This window comes from Eriocheir sinensis, chromosome 54 (genome assembly GCF_024679095.1).
Source record: "Eriocheir sinensis breed Jianghai 21 chromosome 54, ASM2467909v1, whole genome shotgun sequence".
Classification (NCBI taxonomy): domain Eukaryota; kingdom Metazoa; phylum Arthropoda; class Malacostraca; order Decapoda; family Varunidae; genus Eriocheir; species Eriocheir sinensis.
In genome coordinates, this window is record NC_066562.1 from 1298859 (window position 1) to 1321572 (window position 22714).

Below are 22714 nucleotides of genomic sequence, written 5' to 3' on the forward strand. Positions count from 1 at the left end.
TGATAGATGCCTTTGTTAACCATGAATACTTAATAGACAGTTTCTTATGTTAGTTTGTGCAAGGGAACAGAGCATAGGAGATATAGATAGATAAACTAGGTGAAGGATAGATAATTTTGTTAACCGTATATAGTAGTTCACAGACCGTTTCTTATTCCATAGATAGATAGACAGACCGTGTGTGTGTGTGTGTGTGGGGCGGTCTGTACGTACATGTCTGTTTCTTCTCAGGTTGTGCATTTACTGTCAGTCATGTTCCGTTAGGCTTGTCATGTTCTTCTTCAGGTTCATCTTATCACTTTAACGTTATCTTGGAGCACTCTATGGACTTGTGGATTCAGTAAGTATGACACACTGAAGGAGGAGGAGATAAAGCTCTTCTATTGTTTTCTGCTAGTCATTTGGAGACAGTGGACGGCTGGCTACTTGGCAACACTGAACTGCACCAAGGAAGTGATTAAGAATAGAGAGGATTGAATAGAATCACACAATAAGGATAACTATCACTAGGTAAGCATCAACAGGTAAACATAAATAGGTAAGCATTACAATATATTCTCGTGTCCTCTAACCCCTGTCCGCTCTCCCCCCTAGAGCCATGGACCAGACACTGAAGGGCTGGTACACGGAGCGGTCCCCCATGTGGCCGGGCCAAGCCTTCTCCTTCAAGGTGAAGCGCACGCTGCTTCAGAAACGCAGCCAATACCAGAACATTGAGGTCTTCGAGAGGTGAGTGGCTCAGGGGGGAAGAAGGAGGTGTGTGAGGGAGGGTAAATAGGGATCTAAGGCTCGTCCTCTCACACAGTTAAGGGCTTACACACACACACACACACACACACACACACACACACACACACACACATTTGTTAAAGCTGTTGTGGAGGTTGAGTTAGTTTAATGATAGGTAAATGTTTAACCCAGTAGCTGCGGGGATGATGTTTCTTAGGCCCCTCTAAGCGAGAATAATGAGAAAAAATCATCACTCACGCAAACCATTTCACGATATATATCAACGCATTTGTGATCATTTTATGCATCATCTATTTTTGGGGGGTTTGTATCGTGGCACAAATTTGGCCCATCGCTGCTACATGGTAAACCTACAAATTTGGCCCGTCACTGGTACCGGCTTAAAGCACCCCATTTTACTACTGTAGTGGACCCGCCTGATACCGAAAGCCTCTCAAACTCACTCGGCAAATGGGGTACCTCTTTGGCTGACTGGAGTAAGGAGTAACTTTTCCATTTAACTAGTCGCTGGTTTGATGCCCAGCGCCGGTAAACCCCTTTCCGAATCTGGATTAATTTCTCGTGTGTTTTGTGACATGCAGAGATCTAGTGGAGGTATGTGGAAGGTGGAATTCAGGGCATTACACAATAATAAGACGCTCAGGTACACTTGGTTCTACTTCAAATAGACCCACATACTTCATCAGTGCATCAGGGAAAAACACATAGAGGAATTATAGGGGCGTATTATAAGACATTTCGCCGCCCATGAACACCTATTTGACAAGGCTTTCGTAGGAGTTGTGGGCATTTCCAGGAGTAGTTTTATGACCCTGGTGGTAGTCTGACCCTTCTTCTGTACCATGAGCCTGAAAAACACTCATTAGAACCTGACTGATATCCCTCTTTGACCTTTAGAAATAGCTAATAACAATCTCCACCTTACAATCCTCCCACCTCATCAATACAATCAATCGAGGAACAACAGCATAAATGAACACAGCATAACATAGAGGAATAACAATCTCCACCTTACAATCCTCCCACCTCATCAATACAATCATCAAGGAACAACAGCATAAATGAACACAGCATAACACAGAGGAATAACAATCTCCACCTTACAATCCTCCCACCTCATCAATACAATCAATCAAGGAACAACAGCATAAATGAACACAGCATAACGTAGAGGAATAACAATCTCCACCTTACAATCCTCCCACCTCATCAATACAATCAATCAAGGAACAACAGCATAAATGAACACAACATAGCATAGAGGAAAATCACATAAAGGAAAAACAATCTTCACCTAACAATCCACCCACCTCATCAGTACCTTAAGAACCCAATATAAAGGAACACAGCATAAAGGAATCATAACCCCCTCACAGCACCAACCACGGGAAGGTGCTGGTGCTGGACGGTGCGATCCAGTTCTCCGAGTGGGATGAGGCGAGCTACCAGGAGATGATCACCTTCCTGCCAGTCAACGCCCACCCCAGACCCAGGAAGGTGAGGCAACACTTCCTCCGTACAGCTTTATGGTGCAAGAGTTAACCAGTACCTTCATTTTGTCCAGTTTTGTAGTGCAAGAGTTAATCAGTACCTTCATTTTGTCCAGCTTTGTAGTGCAAGAATTAACCAGTATGTACCTTCAATATGCAAGAGTTAACCAGTACCTTCATTCTGTCCAGTTTTATTGAGCAAGAGTTAACCAGTACCTTCATTCTGTCCAGTTTTATAGTGCAAGAGTTAACCAGTACCTTCATTCTGTCCAGTTTTATAGAGCAAGAGTTAACCAGTACCTTCATTCTGTCCAGTTTTATAGAGCAAGAGTTAACCAGTACCTTCATTCTGTCCAGTTTTATTGAGCAAGAGTTAACCAGTACCTTCATTCTGTCCAGTTTTATTGAGCAAGAGTTAACCAGTACCTTCATTCTGTCCAGTTTTATTGAGCAAGAGTTAACCAGTACCTTCATTCTGTCCAGTTTTATAGAGCAAGAGTTAACCAGTACCTTCATTCTGTCCAGTTTTATAGTGCAAGAGTTAACCAGTACCTTCATTCTGTCCAGTTTTATAGTGCAAGAGTTAACCAGTACCTTCATTCTGTCCAGTTTTATAGTGCAAGAGTTAACCAGTACCTTCATTCTGTCCAGTTTTATAGTGCAAGAGTTAACCAGTACCTTCATTCTGTCCAGTTTTATAGTACAAGAGTTAACCAGTACCTTCATTCTGTCCAGTTTTATTGAGCAAGAGTTAACCAGTACCTTCATTCTGTCCAGTTTTATAGAGCAAGAGTTAACCAGTACCTTCATTCTGTCCAGTTTTATTGAGCAAGAGTTAACCAGTACCTTCATTCTGTCCAGTTTTATTGAGCAAGAGTTAACCAGTACCTTCATTCTGTCCAGTTTTATAGAGCAAGAGTTAACCAGTACCTTCATTCTGTCCAGTTTTATAGTGCAAGAGTTAACCAGTACCTTCATTCTGTCCAGTTTTATAGTGCAAGAGTTAACCAGTACCTTCAATCTGTCCAGTTTTATAGTACAAGAGTTAACCAGTACCTTCATTCTGTCCAGTTTTATAGTGCAAGAGTTAACCAGTACCTTCATTCTGTCCAGTTTTATTGAGCAAGAGTTAACCAGTACCTTCATTCTGTCCAGTTTTATTGAGCAAGAGTTAACCAGTACCTTCATTCTGTCCAGTTTTATAGTGCAAGAGTTAACCAGTACCTTCATTCTGTCCAGTTTTATAGTGCAAGAGTTAACCAGTACCTTCATTCTGTCCAGTTTTATAAAGCAAGAGTTAACCAGTACCTTCATTCTGTCCAGTTTTATAAAGCAAGAGTTAACCAGTACCTTCATTCTGTCCAGTTTTATAAAGCAAGAGTTAACCAGTTAACCTTCAATATGCAAGAATTAACCATTTCCTTCATTTTTTCCATGTTTCTTTTGTAAGAGTTACCCAGTACCTTCATAATGCAAGAGTTAACCAGCATCTTCATTCTGTCCAGCTTCCTAATGCAAGAGTTAACCAGATAATTTGCTTTGCCCATGGCCTACCACTGCTGTAAAAGAAAAAAAAAAAAAAGAAAAGTTAAAATCTACACCTCTATTTGATGCACCGTTGCCAGATTGTCGTACTCAGAGCATAGTATTTACCAGTTTTTGACGTCTAACTATTGCCAGGAACCATCAGGAATGAACTATTTTAACAATAAATATAAATGAGTCTAGCTATTTGGGTCCAGGAGACAGTTTTGGGGTCGGAAGTTGGTAAATATTTGAGGCTGAGTACGACAATCTGGCAACGTTGATATGATGCCTCTTTTTCCTACCCTTCAGCCCTCCTTCTGTTCCTCTCATGTCCTTGTGCTGCAGTTTTCCTCACCTCCCCTGCTGTAAGACAAGGGAAAAGCGACCCTCAGCACAGCAAATACAAGGTCATTTTTTTCCCTTGCAGCCTGTTTCTTGTTCTTCCTGGGATGTGTAGTCTGCCTTTCCTAGTACAAACTGGAAGAAAATGGCCCTGTCTCTTACATCCCTTCTCTGTCTGACGCCTCATTAACAAGTCTATATAGTTTGCCTTCTTTGCCCTGCCATTCAGCCTCTTATTCATTCAGTGTTTTGGTTTAGTAGTTTTCCTCTCCCTTGCAGGTGCTGGTGGTGGGTGGAGGTGACGGAGGTGTGGTGAGGGAGTTGGCCAAACACCCGGATGTGGAGGAGGTGGTGCAGTGTGAGATTGATGCGGAGGTGAGTGATGGTGGTGGTGGAGGTGACTTATTGTGATGGCGTGGAGGAGGTGGTGCAGTGTGAGATTGATGTGGAGGTGACTGATGGTGGTGGTGGGGTGACTTGCCTATTGTGGTGTGGAGGAGGTGGTGGTGGTGTCATTTACTGTGATTGGATTCAAGTTTGGATTTTTAGATTTTTTTGTTTATTTAGTCAGAATATTATAACATATCAAAATAATAAATGTGGGGAGGCGATTACTGGTAGTTCGGCATGTGTGTGTGCTGTCTTGGAGGAGCTGGGTTCAAGTCCCGGTTATTCTTACAAGCTGACAGTGTTCAGTCACCACCAAGTGGCCCAAGACTACCCCACATGCTGTCCTGGTGACTGGTGACACACTCTAAAGAGGATCAAGTGGAGTTCCGGGAAGCAGCGTGAACCAAGCAAGATGGTGCCACTATAAAACACTTGCTGGCGACACTAATGGGCTGGGCAGACCAACAGACCCTATCATGAAAGTATACCAGTGCTATAACACACACACACACACACACACACACACACACAAAAAAAAAAAAAAAAAAAACCAGCACTATGCTAAATGTGTGCAGCACGTGTTGTCTTACCCCAAACACTTTCTCGCAGGTCATTGAGGCGTGCAAGACCCACGTGCCATCCATGGGCTGTGGCTTCACCAACCCCAAGCTGACGCTGCACACCGGCGACGGGGCAAAGTTCCTGGAGGAGACGCAGGACAAGTTTGATGTCATCATCACCGACGCCTCGGACCCCATCGTCAACACAGACCAGGAGGACGGCGAGACCAAGGACGGTGGGTGGCTTAGGGTCTGGGTTGAGGCGAGGAGACCTTTTTCTTTCTCTTCTTAATTTTCTCGTTTTCAGTTACGAAGGAAGCTCAAGGGCAGAAAAAAAGGGGGAAAGAAACTGCCACTGAGTCAGAAAATTCTGTTGTACAAAGACATATAAATAGGATGTTGTTATCCCCCGAAAAAACAAAGCAATGAAGTCTTAGTGGCAGGAAAGTATAACCTTACAAAAAAAATGCATCAAAAATTTAGAGTACAAGAAATCAAAACAGACAGAAAATTCAGTTGTACAAATTCATATAAATAGGAAATTCTGATCGCTCTTAAGCCGGCCATATGTATACAGGCCCAGCCTGTCCGGCCGACGGAAAGGGGTGGGTCGTCGAGACACACACACACACACTCACACACACACACACACACAGGCCGCCCCATGAAATTATGCAGTACATGTCGGACCACTTTGCTGATGACATGGATCTGCTCTCCAACAACGACTTGTTGGAGATTGCTTTGTGTGGATTTAACAGCATATAAATCCTTTATAAACTTCTATAAGCTCACAACTAAACTTTTTATCCACCCAAACGTCAGACATCATTGTTGCAGCGATGTTGTCAACATGATGGTAGTGATGGGCCACACCTCACACACCCACACACACGCAGGCGGCGCCGGATGGACTTTTCCAGCGCCGACTGTTATCCATCCAGCCGTTGCGACAGGCCTGGCCGGATGAAAAACACCCCACACACACATGCCGCCTCTAGCACCGCCCCTTTTCGTCGGCCGGACAGGCCGGGCCTGCATGTGTATGGCCATCTTTAAACACGATGCCAAGTTCTTGATGGCAGGAAAACACAACCTTCAAAAACACAGCTGTCCAAAGAACCTTGATATAAAAAAAAAGAAGAAGAAAAATAAACAAAACACTAAAAACCTTGAACATTTTACTGATTTTTCTTGCATTTAAAGTTCTATGGACCTGAATCACATTGGAGCAGTGCCTGGCAGGCTTTTTTTGTTGCGTTCTTGTTTTGTGCCCTTGAGCTGTCTCCCATGCTGTAAAAGAAAAAGAAAAACATATTTGAGTGTTTTGTAAGAAGTTATTTATTCAAGGTAACTCTCAATCACTCCTTCAGGTCCTGCTGTCTCTCTCTTCAACGAGGATTACTACGTCAAGATGAAGAACAGGCTGGCCGAGGGAGGCATCCTGTGCTGCCAGGTGGGTGTGCTGGGCTGGCCTGTGTCTGGAAGGAGTGTTGGCGCCCTAACTTCACCCTTCTATAATATTTATGAGGCTTGTCCCTCATAGTCATCTTGTATCAGTGGACTATTAGCATGTTTAGGTACCCTTTTTTTACCTTCATGTTCACACTTCCTTTCATGACTCCCAAGTTCATGAAAGCCTAATGAGAAGTGTGTTTACCTATTTGTAGTATATAGGACCTGAACTAAAGCCTGGATAGCCCTGTCTCCCCATCTATGTCTAACGTGTGTGAGGGCCCAAATGTCGAACCATTACTAGGCTCATAAAACTACCCATATCACTACCAACACAACATCCTATTATAAAACCTTTCCAAGCATGAGCCTTAGTAACGCCAGAGATGCGTCACAGTACAACACAATACATCGTGCAACTACCCATGGAAACACTAATGCAACAACCCCTGTGAAAGCCTAATCAAATGTATGTGTAAAAGCCTCAAAACATTCAAGAACACAACCCTTAGTAACTTAAGAGATACCAAAACCATCACAATACAGTCCCTCAGATAGTATGGTTTCCAATAGTTCGGTTTTGGTTTTATGTGGATTTTCTAAGAAGATTTTTTAGGATTTTTTAATTTCCCGACGAGCAGAAAATTTAAAAATCCTAAAAGATCTATGACAGTCCGTATGAAACCGAAACCGAACTATTGGAAACTGTACTATTTGAGGGATGACTGTATACTAGACTGACATACGTATTGGCAGGGGGAGAGCATGTGGCTGCACGCGGACCTGATTGTGAAGCTGGTGGGTGCGTGCCGGCGTTCCTTCCCTGTGGTGCAGTACGCCTACACCTCCACCCCCACCTACCCCTCAGGACAGATTGGCTTCATCCTCTGCAGCACTAACCCAGTAAGGACAGTGAAGCTTGGTGTTGATATATTTATTTTATTATTTATTATTTTACAGCAACAGAAGCAGTTTAACTCGGTAGCAGCGGGGATCATGTTTCTTAATGGTCCCTCTGAGCGAGAAAAATGAGAAAAAATCATCACTCACACAAACCATTTCATAATATATATCAAAGCATTTGTGATCAGAATATGTATCATCTATTTTAGGGGGTTTATATCATGGCACAAATTTGGCCCGTCGCTGCTACACGGTAAAGCCACAAATTTGGCCCGTCACTGCTACCGGGTTAAGGGGCAAAATAGAGACGGGAAACAAAAAGCCTGATAAGGAGAACTCAAATTGTTCTATTATATGAGGGTATGTGGTGGCTGAGTGGTTGGCGTGCGGGTTCAGTGTTCTGGAGGACCCCGGTTCGAGTCCCTCCTGTGTTCAGTCCTTGGTGAGTGACCCAAGACTACCCACATGCTGTCCTGGTGATTGCCTGTCAACTTGGATTCTGGCGACACTCTCAATAGGAGTAAAAATGAGGTCTGGAGGGCAGCATGAACCAAGTGAGATGGCGCCACTATAAAACCCTTACAACACTAATGGGCTGGGCCGACCAACAGGCTCCATCAGGAAAGTCTACTGCCACTATTGCCCAAACACCCAGATATTAAAAAAAATAAAGAGGGAAGGGAAGGGAACACAGCAATTAGTACAGTGGCCTAACCCATGTCCTCTCTTCCCCGACACAGGCAACCAAATTTGATGAGCCCGTCCGAGTGTGGAGTCAGCAAGAGGCAACCAAGATGGGCCTCAAGTACTACAACGCAGACATCCACCGCACGGCCTTCACACTGCCCACCTTCATGCGGAACAAGCTGGACCAGGCAAACTAACCTGACCTGACCTGATGAGCTAGTGCTGTTGTGAGGAGAATGAGATAGGAAAGCAGTTAATTGGTAAAGGAACAAGATGGACCAGGCAAATTAAACTAACCTGACCTGACCTGATGAGTTAATTGGTAGAGGAACATGCTGGACCAGGCAAACTAACCTGCCCTGACCTGATGAGCTAGTGCTGTTGTGAGGAGGATGAGATAGGAAAGCAGTTAATTGGTAAAGGAACAAGATGGACCAGGCAAACTAACCTAACCTGACCTGACCTGATAAGTTAATTGGTAAAGGAATAACATGGATGAGAAGAGATTGAGGATAAAAAAGAAAGATAGGAAAAGAAGCTGAACAAGGTAAACTAACCTAACCTAACCCTACTTGACCTGACCAAACAAACTGGTGGTGTTATTAGAAGAAGAAAGAAAGAAAAAATGGAGTTGATTTTAAGAGGAACAAGATGAAACAGCCTGAAGGAAAGAAGACTCAGGAAAAAAAAGAAAAAAAAGTTGACTGGAAAAGAAAGCTGAGAAGAGAGGAAGAGGAGGAGGAGGAGAAATAGAAGGGAAGAGGAAGGAGAATAGGAACTTAGGATTTTTTTTTCCCCCAACAAAGGAGACGGCTCAAGGGCAACAAAAAGAGTGCAGAAAAAAAAGCCCACTACTCACCACACCCATGATAGACAAAAGTAAAGAGTGGCCAAGAGAGAGGTCAATTTCGGGTATTTCATCTCGTTGTTTTGTGGCGAGAGCGGAAGGAGTGAGGCTGAAAAACAACAACCAGATAGGAAACCAGATTCTGTTTATACCACACAGGCTCAAGTGAAATCTCCAATGCATTTAATTGATTTATGTATAACTTTTGTTCTTTTTGCACTAAGTTAACATCAGACTGGATCACCGTAATGCGAGATAAACTGTGTGTGTGTATGTGGGTGTGTGTGTGTGTGTTTCTTGGGCAGCTGCCTCGACCAGTACTTTCACCATTGTTGTAAGTTTGTTTGTTTTTTGTGTGTGTGTGTGTGTGTGTTTGTGGTAAAGAAGGTACTAGTGTGTGGGTGTAGGTGTTTCTTGGGTAGCTGGCTCAACCAATTCCTTTACCATTAAGTTTGTTTTGTGTGTATGTGTGTGTTTGTGATAAAGAAGGGGCTGGTGTGTGTGTGTGTGTGTGTGTGTGTGTGTGTGTGTGTGTGTTTCTTGGGCAGCTAGCTCAACCAATTCCTTTACCATTAAGTTTGTTTTGTGTGTGTGTGTGTATGTGTGTTTTCGGCTAGCAAGGTTAAGTGCAATATTATGATGCCTCATGACGCACAGCCGTGTATGGCGCGTCACCTGTCGACAACCAAAATAAATTATTGTTACACACTCAATTGTTTTAACTTTGGTTTAAATTGGTCTAACTTTAATGTGTCCCTCTTAGGTCTTGAGTCCTGGTGTTGAGTATGTTAATGTTTGTGTGTATTTTCTCTTTCCTCTTTGTATATAGTGGGAGATTTAGTGGTTGTATTTTCCTCAGTTTTTCCTGTATTCTTTTTATCTTTCCTGTTTTCCTCCATTTTCCTTTTAGTTTTCCTCTTTTCCTTCATTTCACTTCTACTTTTCAGTTTTCCTCATTTTCCTATTTTCCTGTTTTCATTTTCCTTGCAGTTTTCCTTTGTTTCCCTCATTTTCCTATTTTCCTTTGTTTTCCTCATTTTCCTTTGTTTTTCTCTTTTTACTTTGTTTTCCTTATCTTCCTTTGTTTTCCTCATCTTCCTTAGTTTTCATTTTCAGTTGTCCTAATTTTCCCTTGTTTTCCTCATTTTTGTTTTCCTAGTTTTCCTTATTTTCTCAATTTTCCTTTGTTTTCTTCCCAGTTTTCCTCATTTTCCTTAGTTTTTTCTTCTCAGTTTTCATCAATTTTCTTGTTTTCCTCTTTTCTTCCCAGTTTTCCAGTGTCCAAATTTTCCTCATCAATTTTCCTCTCACTTTTATCCCCAAAGTTTGCTTAGTTTTCCTTTTTTATTTTCCTCCGAGTTTCCCTCATTTTCCTTCATTTTTCCTCCTAGTTTTTCTCTTTACCTCATTTTCTTTTGTTTTCCTTCCAGTTTTCCTCATATTCCTTTTATTTTCTTATGACTTTTTTCTCCCCATATTTCGGACGTTTCCTCCCAGGCTCTCAGGAAGCACAGACAAGCAATACAACCCAGCAAACTTTATTCTTAGGTCACCAACAGTTACCCTTAGAAAGGTATAAATGCCAAACATGCTCTATAGAAGTCATGCAAAACAAAACGTGGAACTCAAATTTGGACTCTGGAAATCATCACCCTCGTAAACAATTGTCATTTTTTTTTTTTTTTTTTTTTTTTTTTCAGGTCAATAATGCCACACCTTTTGGTATAGCTGCCTTTGTCATTCTAAATCCAGTGCATCAATGTCCTGAAACTCTACTCAACTTTTCTGCCAATAAGATGGAAATTAAGAATGACATTTTTTTCTCAATTTTCCGATTAGTAGAAAAAATTACTTGCAGTGTGAATGTTCCAAAACTCACCTTAACTTTACTGCTGATAACATGAAAATTACAAACATGACCATTTTTTTCAATTTTCTGATAAGTAGGAAAAAAAGAGTTTGTTTATGAAGGTGATCAAAAAATATTGCAACCAAGTATGGAAAACCAAGAAACTGCGGCGGCGTGACTGGTGGTAGCGGTGGCGGTGGCGGTGGTGGTGGAGGGATTAAGGTCTTGAATAATTTGTACACTGTTCCAACTATCGTCCGTTCCAGCGAGTCCGTCCAGACAATGCTCACCAGATGGCACCAGCGTTGTTCTTTTGCCACTGACTTATATATTGTCACAGCATGAAGTGGGTAATAAATCAATTTTTAATACCTTAATGAATGAAAAAATTGAATACGTTATTTATCCAAAGTGAGCAAAAGACATAATAGAGTCTGCACAGTGTCGCCAGAACGGACTGTCATACAACAAGAGGTACCATTAGCACTCCCCAGATATGTGAACCTGTTGGAATGGCACAAACACCATAGCTCGCCCTTCACTATTTAACCTGAACATTGGCCAGGGTCTCGGCCACCACCACGCCCTTGCCCGGCACTGTGAACGGCACACCCTTGTACACCGCCACCTTGCTGCCATCTGTCTTGAGGTCCGGTGCGCAGGCCTCGAATATTTTTTTCTTGGGGTTGAGCACTGTGTCGGGGCAGCGTGTGTAGCCCTCAAATTCCACTAGGTCGCCCGGCTGGCTGCCCGCGGGAGGGGAGAGGATTTCAACCTGTGGGAGGAAGGAGAGTGCTGAGTTAGTGTTGGGATGGTGAAGTAAGGTGAAGGAGGTGGAATATATATAATGTAAAGTGGCAAGTTTGGATGGCCACAGCAGAAGAGTTTCCATCTTTCTCTATTCATACACTCCTTCCTTGCCTGCTCAAAGTTTCTCAAGGATCTTTCACGACTCTCCCTAACGTACTCCTGCACCCTATCTCTCCACTTCACTGGAGGTCGTCCTCTAACATTCCCTCCCTCTATCTCACTCACATGCACCCTCCTGGTCATCTTAATCTCCCCCATTCGCTCTATGTGACCAAACCACTTTAACCCCTTCGCGCCGGATGTTCAAAAAGCCCGCCTGGCTGATATACGGCGTGCTCGGCCGCGCGTGGGAAACCTGAGCCGGCATGTATCTGCTTGTCGCCTCCGTATATTATGCTGCTGAAAGCCCTCATTACATGTATCCCGTATTTGCAAAGCAGCATACACGACGAGTCAACATATACCTGCTATGCATAATATAAATTGTGTCAACGCGAAATAAAATAAAAAAGTGAAATAAAGAAAGGGGAGAAAGGGGCAAGGGGGAAAGAAATAGAGAAAGCAGATGATTGTGTAGAGGAGGAAGAATGTCGAGAAATTATCAGCAAATAAAACTCTGTTATCATCAGTCAGAGAGCTGCCAGATACTCCTTTGTCATCACAGACAATGTATGTGTGTGTGTGTGTGTGTGTGTGTGTGTGTGTGTGAGAGAGAGAGAGAGAGAGAGAGAGAGAGATAGGCAAGGAGTGGTGGTGTTGGCACCTTGGTGTCTGGGAGAGAGAGAGAGAGAGAGAGAGGTGGGCGAGACATGATGGTGTCGGCGCCTCAATGTCTGAGAGAGAGAGAGAGAGAGAGAGAGAGCCGATGAGACTTCCTAATTTTAGACACAAGGCGGGAAGAAGGCGGTGCATACTGTAGCTCATTTTTTGTGATTGGTGGGAACAAGGATGGTGGGAGGAGCAATAGGATTTCAAGGACAGCATACGGCGTCTTTACTTAGTAACCAACACAAAGTACGGGACAACTCAATAGAAGAAGAAACAGAATAGAAATATGACGCCTACGTAGGCGTCATCGTATATGCTACTGGGGCTTCATGACGCCTACGTAGGCGTCACCGTATTGAAAGGGTTAAAGTCTGTCGCTTCACTTCTACCACTCCACAAGGTAACTGTATTTTCCTCTCAGTTTTCCTTCCACTATTCCTCAGTTTTCCTGTATTCCTCTCAGCTTTCCACAGTATTCCTCTCAGCTTTCCACAGTATTCCTCAATTTTCCCTTTTTCCTCTCTGTTTTCCTGTTTTCCTTTTAGTTTTCCTTATTTTCCTCTTTCCCTTCCTTTTCCTCTCAGTTTTCCTCACTTTTCCTCCTAGGTGGAATGGTGAAATGAAATGATATGGCTAGTTATTTTGTGAAGTAAGTGGTGAAGCGAGGGAGGTGGCGGGTACAGTGAAGTTGGGTATAGTTGTTGTGAGCCAAAACCATCTGAGAATACCGGCCTTAGAGCAGCCAGGCAAGAGAGTAAACCCTTCGCCAGAACATGCAGTAATAAATTATGAAAATGGTTAGAATTAAAAACACGTGTAATCCAGAGTTAGCGGCCTTCACTCTCTCTTGATACTGATTGAATCTCTACTCCATCATCCACAAAGTACAGCTGTTTTTTTGTTATTTATTTATTTATTATTCTTTCACAATGATCCACCCTCTTTCTTAATACTGATTGATTCTCTACTCCATCATCCACAAAGTACAGCTGTTTTTTGTTATTTATTTATTTATTCATTTATTATTCTTTCACAATGGTCCACCCTCTTTCTTAATACTTATTGATTCTCTACTCCATCATTCATAAAGTACAGCTGTTTTTTATTATTTATGTATTTATTTATTATATTTTCGCAATGGTCCACTCACCTTGTCGGGGGTGGAGGCGCACATGACCATGGCCTCGGAGGTGACACCGCGCATCTTGGCAGGCTTGAGGTTACACAGCATCACGGCCATCCGGTTCTGCATCTGCTCCACCGGGACGAAGCGAACCAGACCCGACACCACGGTTCTGTTCTTCCCTTCACCGATATCAACCTGGGAAGAGAGGAAGAGAGAAGGGTATTGAAAGGTAACCCAACGAGGAGCAAATTAGAAAAGTTAACCCCTTCACTCCGGCAACGCCGACGGCGTCACCGTATGGAAAGGGTTAGTCCTCTTCTCAACCTCTTAATCCTCTTCCGAGGAAATGGAAGAGGACTAAGAGGAATTTAGAGGAGGATTTAGAGGTTTAGAAGAGGATTAATCCTATTCCATTTCCTCTTGACCCTTTCCATACTGTGACGCCGACATCTGCGTCACGGATATAAAGGGTTAACAGAGAATCTAGGAAAGAAGATGAAGTGAACCAGACCCGATGCCACGATTGACATCCACCTGGGAAGGGAGGAAGGGAGAAGGGTATTGAAATGTAACCCAACGAGGAACAAATTAGAGAAGTTAACAGATAGTCTTGGAAAGAAGATGAAGTAAAGTTAAATTCTTCCCCTTGCCAACATGAACCTAAGGAGAGAAAGAGAAAGCTGTTGAGAAGTGGCCCAATAAGAAACAAATTATATAAAATTTGGTGGAGTTAACAGATAGTCTAGGAAAGACGTAGTGAAATTCTCTTCCTCCCCTCGCCAACGTCAACCTGAGGAGCGAGAAAAGGCTGTTGAAAAGTGGCCCAGTAAGGAACAAATAGTGGGAAAAAGACTGGGCCAACTGTATTATGTCTCGGCTATGGAGTCAGTTTGGGCTGGACCTGATCAGGGAGTTCCCTGGCCATAGTGCTGCCAAGACTTATTTAATGTATACGGAACATCTGATGCACAATTTTGAATATTACGTAGATGACATGTGAGGGAGAGAGGGGTGTATTAGGGGTGGTGCGGCAGTGCTGTGAAGAGGTTGAATCCACGCCCAAACTGACTTCATATATGTGTTGGATTATAGATGCATTTCTTCAGGTCCCTCTATCTCCAATATCATTATGAGAGGGAAGGAAAGGTGTGAATGAAGTATGCCATCTCTCTCTCTCTCTCTCTCTCTCTCTCTCTCTCTCTCTCTCTGTTATCTAAGATGTATTGTTTTATTTTCATCGATTTATATATCTATCTATCCATTTCCTTATCAATAATCTTCCTTTCTTTACCATTCTCTCTCTCTCTCTCTCTCTCTCTCTCTCTCTCTCTCTCTCTCTCTTTTTTTTCCTCCTCCATCTTAACATTCACTAAGGCATAAATACAGCTGATGTCCATTTATTAAACTTTCTCTTAGATTTCAGGACACACCACCTAGTCGGGACCATAGGGGCTGTGTGGTCTGAATATCTATGTAAATCTGTTATCTCTGAATATCTATGTAAATGTAGGTCACTCAATATCTATGTAAACCTATGTCTCTCGCTCCCACACACCTGTTCCACATAGAGAGCGTCAGCATCTGGGTGTTTCTCCGCTGTCACGATTCTTCCAACTCTGAAATCCAGGCGCGACACGTCCACTGGTAACTCCTCCTCCGTCTTCTTTCCTCCTCCTCCTCCGCCTCCCTTCTTCTCTCCTCCCTCCGCCTTCTTCTTCTCCTTCTTCTCAGCCTTCTTGTTCACCTTTTCCTGTAATAATTTGTTTTTTTAGTGTAATGGAAGAAGCTCAAGGGGAAAAAAAAGAAAGAAGGAGAAATGTTTGCTCTAAGTACTACATCTAATTTTAATCTTTACTTCTGCTTTTCCTAACTTTTATCTTTTTCATCATTCATCTTTTTTTTCCAGCTATTCCTGTCTTTTCATATAGAGTCACTGTTCCTGCTCTGTCATCTCCATTTCCTCCCATCATTTCCCATAATCACCCTTTATTAAAAATCACTTATATTTTAGTTGCAATTAGGTTTTCCATTTTTCATATAGGGTTGTTGTTCCTGCTATGCTGTCTTCATTTACTCATAGCATTTACAGTATTTACATTTTTTAGTATTTTTAATGAGTGGTTAATTCAAAATATATTAACTAGTTCCCAAGCCTTCATGTAGCAAGCTCATTCTCAAAAAAATCACCATATATTATAACTACATACTTTTTTCATAGTTTTTTTTATAAATGGTAATCATGTGAAATACCTTTATAAGTTTCTACACAATCATATAGTTTTAAGAAATGAAAATTATGCAAACTATGTATACAAGTTCCCAAGCAATCATATACATAGTCGCTGCTTTTCTATTCTAAGACACATCATGAAACAGTTATCAGAGAATAGATGGCGCCACTATAAACATTTGCCTACTCAAAGACAGGCTCGGGATGACCACCAGGCCCCTTGAGAAAGCCTACCGGCGCTATAGGCTTCGACGTAAAAAAAAGAAGAAGAAAAAGAAAGACCCAATACCTTGTCGGCTTTCTCCTGTTGTGCTGGTGCTGCCTGTAATGGTGCTGGTGCTGCCTGTGGTGGTGCTGGTGATGGCTCGGAGGTGCCGGTGGTGGTGGTGGTGGTGGTGATGCCCGCTGGTGTGGATTTGTTGAAGTCATAGTACTGAAAATAAAGGGATTCTGATATTTTTTTGTGTCAATTTAAATGTTAGTGAATTCTTTCAGAGGAATTTTTTGCTTTGGAGAAATAAGTAACTTCATTCTTCTTCTTCTCTTTTTTACAGTAAAGGAAGACAGAAAAGGACAATAATGGAAAAAATAAACTATAAACAGTCTTATGGTGAATTACACACACACACACACACACACACACACACACACACTACACTAAAACACCAGAACAAAGAAGAGAAAGGGGAGACCTAATACAAATCTACAAATTATTGAGCATAATGGAAGAAGTAGACAATGAGGAGTTACTACCAAAAGAAGAAATTACCAGCAGGAACACAAGAGGACATAGTAAAAAACTGAGGAAGGGAAGATGCTTGAGACATCAGGCCCTATAAAACTACAACTAGGTAAATATACACACACACACACACACACACACACACACACCTGACCCCTTTCAAATCTTCCTTTTCCTATTGCTTTATTTTCCTCTTTCTTATATATCTTTCCCTTATTTAGTTTTTTTCTCCACTTTTTTCTTAATCTGTTGTCATTCCTTACACACACACACACACACACACACACACACACACACACCCTGGGGAAGAAGTAGTAGAAGAAGAAGTGAAAGAAAAAGAAGAGGAAAAGAAGAGCTAGAAGAAAAACAAGAAAAAACAGAGAGTGGAAGAAAAAGAAGAGAGAGAAGCAGGAGGAAAGGAAGAGGAGGAAAAAAAGTAGAAGAGGATGAAAAAGAAAAGGAAGAAGAAAAAGATTAGTCAAGAGGAAGAAGATAATAATGAAGAGGAAGAAGGGAAAAGAAGACAAGGAAGCAGCACCTGGCAGACTTTTTTGTTGCTTTTTTGTTTTGTGCCCTTGAGCTGTCTTCCTTACTGTAAAAAAAATGAAAAATAAAAAATAAAATGCGCACACACACACACACACACATACACACGCTCACCTGGGTCACTCCATTAGCCTTCTCCAGGGTGACCAGTGTGTTCTTGAGGCGGTCCACCTCCTGTCGCAGCTCCTGATTCTCCCGACGTAGCTGCTCCTTCTGCGAGTCCACAGCCGCTGCCTGGAGCTGACCGATCTGAGAGGGGGAAGGCACACCGTCACTAGTTTGTATGGGGCGGCTAATGCAGAAAGTCAATAGTCAAATAGTCAAGTCAAAGTCGATAAGCCACATTTGTCGCTTCTACATTCAAAGTGTGGATAGTATGAGTGGTTTTGAGTGAGCACAGGTGATTGCCAAGAGAAGAGGAAGAAGAAGAGAAGGAAGAAGAGGAAAAAGATGAAAAGGAAGAAGAGGAAGAAGAGGAAAAGGAAGAAGAGGGAGAAGATGGAAAGGAAGAAGATGAAAAAGATGAAAAGGAAGAAGAGGAAGAAGATGAAAAGGAAGAAGAGGGAGATGATGAAAAGGAAGAAGAGGAGGAAAATGAAAAGGAAGAAGAGAAGGAATAAGATGAAAAGGAAGAGGAAGAAGATGAAAAGGAAGAAAAGGAAAAAGATGGAAAGGAAGAAGATGGAAAGGATGAATAGGAAGGAGAGGAAAAAGATGAAAAGGAAGAAAAAAAGTAGAAGAGGATGAAAGGGAAAAAAAGTTAAAGATGTAGATGAAGAAAAAAGGAAGAAATTGAAGAAATACAAGAGGAAGAAAAAGAGAAGTAGAAGAGGATAAAAAAAAGAAAAAGAAGTAATGAAAAAGAAGAAAGGAAGAAAATTAAGAAATACAAGAGGAAGAGGAAGAAGAGAAGTAGAAGAGGATGAAAAGAAAGAGAAGATGAAGAAGAAAGGAAGAAAATTAAGAAGTACACGAAGAAGAAGAAAAAGGAGAACAAAACATAAAAGAAAACATGTCACAGGCACACCAAACAAACATCAGGAACAGCCGTCACAAAGGCTAGATCTCCGCGTCCACGTCTAATACTACAGCTGCACAACGTAGATGAAAGCAGAATAATCAGAAGCTTTTATTTGATAGTGAAAATTGATACACGGCAAAGGGAAAATATTACTGTTTTGGGAATACATTTGAGTAAAGCAATAGTACAGGAAGAAGTAGGTAGAAAGGAAGAAGCAAAAATGGAAAAGAAAGAAAAAGATTAAAAAAAGGATGATTAAGAGGAAGTAGCAGAAGAAAAAAGGAGAAGAGGAAGAAAATGAAGAGAAAGTAAAAGTAAAAGAGTTTGAAGAAAGGAATAGGAAAGAAGAAGGAATGCCAGAGGAAGAAAAGGAAAAGAAAAAAGAAATAGAACATAAGAACATAGGGAGACTGCAAGAGGCCTAATGGCCTACACAGGGCAGCTCCAGATTCCCCCCACTACCACCAATCACCCTCGTCCATGTAGCTATCCAGTCTACTCTTAAAACTAGCTCATCCCTGCACTCACTATGTTGATTGCTGAGTTTATTCCATTCCCCCACCACCCTATTACTAAACCAATGCTTGCCTATTTCCCTCCTAGATCTATACTTCTTTAATTTAAATCCATTACTGCATCTTCTATCCTGCTGGCTAATTCTCAGTACTTTACTTATATCGCCTTTGTTGTAACTCTTGACCCATTTGAATACTTCTATCAGATCTCCCCGCACTCTTTGTCTTTCTAGTGAATGTAAGTTGATATGTTTCAGCCTATCCTGATATGGGAGGTTCCTCAGTCCCTGAATCATTTTGGTCATCCTCCTCTGAACTGATTCTAGCAAGTTGATGTCCATTCTATAGTGTGGGCACCAAAACTGGACAGCATAATCTAGGTGTGGCCTAACTAACACTAAACAGAGTCTGAGGATGACCTCTGCACTTTTGTTGGTTAGAAGAGGATGAAAGGAGAAAAGAAAAACAGAAAAAAAGAAAGAAGAAAAGAAGCAGAGGAAAAGAGGAGGTACCAGAGAAAAAAAAGAAAGTAAAAGAAGGGTTAAGATTCGTTTTAGCAACGTGCCAGTATTTCATTACATACGTACCTTATGAAACATCACTAGCTCTTCATATATCTTTTCAACAAACGCTCAACAATCATGGAAACGCTTTCAAAATCCAATTCAAGGACTATTTTTTTATTGTTGAAAATAGGGCATAATATTCACATAAGCATAGCCTCCTCTGGCGGCGGCCGCGGCAGCAGTTCAGCCGGTGTTGCGAGAAATACCTTCTGACAGAAATAAGTCGCATATGTGGGGGGATTCCAGGGGGTGCAGCCCCCCCTGGTTAGAAGGGGAGTCGAGGGGGGTGAAGCCCTCCCGTCAGCTGTCAGGTTGTAAAGTTCAGTTAAAGTAGTTTAAATAAGCTCCCCCGTCCAAAAACCCCAATTTCCCACGGGTCCTCCAAGTTGAACCTCTCTGCGAGCTATTTTGTGGCGGCGGCGGCGGCGGTTCCACAAAAAGGCATTGAAAAGTCAATCTTTTAATAATTTCCGGAGAAAAATGCTATCTCCATGATAAACAGCATTATATTTTGTCCAGAAATAAGCAGTCAGTATTTCGAAATTAGTAACGTCATTAAAACGAATCTTTACCATAAGAAGGAAAAAAGAAGCAGAGGAAGAAGCAACAGAAGAGAGAGAGAAGAAAAATAGGAAGAGGAAACAGGCGGTGCACATTTACCTGGCGAGTGAGGAGGGCAATCATCTGCTCTGCCTGCACGGCCTTCTGCTCCAGCCGCGTCAGGAGTTCCTTGGAAGCCATTGTGGGCACGAGAAGCCTCAGCAGAAGGGCGGTGGCGGCCAGGGCGAGGCGAGGACAAGATGAGCGGAAGGGACAGACCGCCGAACACCACGCTGCCAAGGAAGTGAAAGCTCAGATTTACATGTATTTGATCTGTTTACTCTCTTTTGATTACATATTTCCCTTGTTAATCTTGCTTTTATATAGTATTCCAGGCTTTATTTGCTTTCATGTTGTGATGTTGCCATGGTTAATTGAGGTCGGTATGTGTTTGGCTGATTTAGAAAGGTTTGTTGCCCCGGTGAACAACAAACGATGATGGACCTGTGGCTTTTAGTACGGGGTGACTTTATTTTTTGAGTGATTGATTGATAGTTGCAGGTAAACAACAACCCCCAGGCAGGACAGTGTGTGATTATACAACTATTAGTACATGTGTAGGTAGCACCATGAAACTAAAAAGATATAATGGTAGGAAGGAATGCACAAGGGAGGGGGGCGGTAACTGCCGGACAATAAGAAAATAAAATGTGGGGACGGAGAACATTGCCCAAGCACTAGATGGGAATGAATACAGAGATAGAGTAAATACTAGTCCTTAAAGTAGAATACTGCAGAAATCACAGCCTTGTATAGCACGGTAGTATTTCAGGCTGCCACACACTGCATCACCACCTTGGTGCAAACTGAGGGTGTTCTTTGAGGATAGCAGGGAGGACATCATGGTTCAGGAGCCAACAAATTGTTTGGGGCAGATCAAGGCAGTCCCGTGGTTTAAACTTAGCAATAAGTGTATAATTCTCCCTATTTGCTCCAAATTTTCCCGAAGAACTTCAAACACCATATTCTTTCCCACCTCCTCGATCCCTTCATGCAGTAATATAGCTAGTCTCCTTCACCTCAGTCTTGTCCATCATCATCAAAATTATTCCATTCCCTTGCAAACCCACGACCTTTAAATATTTTTCCGCAGAACCTCACTATGTATTGCCTGGGGGTTGGGATGGCAGGTTCCTCCCTTCTCCTTTGTTGTATTGCCTACCTGCAATAATAAACTATCAATAATCAACCTATCAATCAATCCAGCACCCGGTTTCTTCTTCTCTTCCAGCTCCTCCTTTCTGCTTTTGTTCCGAGTTGTTTTGGTCAACCTCTTTAAATTAATTATTCCGAATCATTAATTTTCATTCCCTCGTAAACTTGATCACGACCTCTACTATTTATATTTCCCGTAGAATCTCAAACACCATATTCTTTTTTTTTTTTATAGCTCCTCCCTTCAGTAGCTAGTTTAATATATATATATATATATATATATATATATATATATATATATATATATATATATATATATATATATATATATATATATATATATATATATATATATGTATAGTCTCCACCTCAGTTTTAATCATCTTAATTCGTTCTTCTTCCAAGTCTTTCCAAAACACAATTCTTTTTCCACTTCTCCCTTCATGAGCGACGTAGTTTAACCAATGTATACCAAAATAGCCAACACGCAGGAAAATAGGAAGGGTATATATATATATATATATATATATATATATATATATATATAGAGAGAGAGAGAGCGAGAGAGAGAGAGAGAGAGAGAGCGGCGCCACTATAAACACTCGCCTGCGCCAGAACGGGCTGGGCCGACCATCAGTCAGGCCCCGCCTGGAAGAAGCCTTGGGACGACCATCAGGCCCCACCGGGAAGATGCCTACCGGCGCAACAGGCAACAACGTAAAAAAAAAAAAAAAAAAAAAAAAAATATATATATATATATATATATATATATATATATATATATATAGATATATATATTTATATTTGATTCAAAGTTGACCTCGTGTAGGATCCCAGTGCTCCTCTAAAGGCTGAGATTGAGAATTGATATTGAAAGTGAGGAAGTCCAGCAACAAGTTCCATATTCTCAAAAAAAACAAAAAAAAACATTAACGTGAAAAACACTCATGAGAACACGACTATATATAGTCTACTTTGTGGTCTTTGGAAATAGCTTTTGTGAGACTGAGAATACAGGAGAAGAAGAAATAGCACCAGCTTAGCCTGTAGGAACAAGTCGATCATGACTCACAACTTGTCCCCACATGGTGCAACAATCAGGAACTAGACCTATATAGCAGATATATAAGTTATCTGACATGTTCTTACTCCATGTGTAACCTGCATAATAAAACGCATTACCACATGTCACGACGAGCTTTTTATTAGTCAACTGTGTGGGAGGAACACATTGAAGAAGAAAACAACGCAAAAATGCAAACAGGACATACTTAATTTTTTATAGGACATATTTACGTGCGTTGTTTTTATCTTACGTTTTTTCCTCTACTCGTGTCTGTCTTCCCTTAAAAGGAGGACCAACGAAGCGATGCAAAGTGATGCAGGTCAAAAGAAGAAGAATGTGACTGTCATAGGTATCTGTAGTTTACAAAGCGCAAACTGGGCGCCGTGCATAGCGACATCTGCACTACTTCGCTTCCGGAAATAAAACTATACACCTATGAGCCCCATCGACCTTAATGTGGGCAAATACAGTCATTAGGTAGTCTATTTACACCATATATTATGATTATCACCCTCAGTTATCTTCATGTTTCCTTTAAAGTATCATATTTTACACCCGGAATTATATAAAATGTAGCATCCGCGGTTTCGTCATCTTGCGTCATGGCTGCCAACCGCTCCGCCAGACTGGAAGCATTGAGATACATGACCCTTCTTTTCACATGCACAAGTACACGTCAAACATCATAATAAACATCCATATGAATGAAATAATGCACAGGTAAACGCGGAAGTGAGTATAAAGGGAGAAAAAGCAAGTGACAGCACAA

At 41.7% G+C, this 22714-nt stretch overlaps 2 protein-coding genes across 3 annotated transcripts; one reads left to right on the top strand and one right to left on the bottom strand.

The window, feature by feature from the left end:
• The first annotated feature begins 200 nt into the window (after nt 1-200).
• On the top strand, nt 201-9659 carry LOC126983506 (spermidine synthase-like). 2 transcript variants are annotated; one of them, XM_050836254.1, is made up of 9 exons: nt 201-340; nt 595-729; nt 2127-2247; nt 4389-4484; nt 5109-5295; nt 6433-6515; nt 7271-7417; nt 8158-9241; nt 9359-9659. In XM_050836254.1, the coding sequence occupies exons 1-8, from the start codon at nt 324-326 to the stop codon at nt 8299-8301; spliced, it is 930 nt and encodes a 309-aa protein (XP_050692211.1). In that variant the 5' UTR covers nt 201-323; the 3' UTR covers nt 8302-9241; nt 9359-9659. The 2 variants fall into 2 exon arrangements, with proteins under 2 accessions (XP_050692211.1, XP_050692212.1); XM_050836255.1 differs by lacking the exons at nt 201-340; nt 9359-9659 and adding an exon at nt 347-510 and having other exon boundaries at nt 8158-8955.
• An 814-nt stretch (nt 9660-10473) lies between these two features.
• LOC126983505 (aminoacyl tRNA synthase complex-interacting multifunctional protein 1-like) lies at nt 10474-20100 on the bottom strand. The gene is made up of 6 exons (XM_050836253.1): nt 19785-20100; nt 17137-17271; nt 16024-16167; nt 15060-15254; nt 13529-13699; nt 10474-11575 (listed from the first exon to the last, which is right to left on the bottom strand). The coding sequence occupies exons 1-6, from the start codon at nt 19863-19865 to the stop codon at nt 11342-11344; spliced, it is 960 nt and encodes a 319-aa protein (XP_050692210.1). The 5' UTR covers nt 19866-20100; the 3' UTR covers nt 10474-11341.
• Between the last annotated feature and the right edge of the window lie 2614 nt (nt 20101-22714).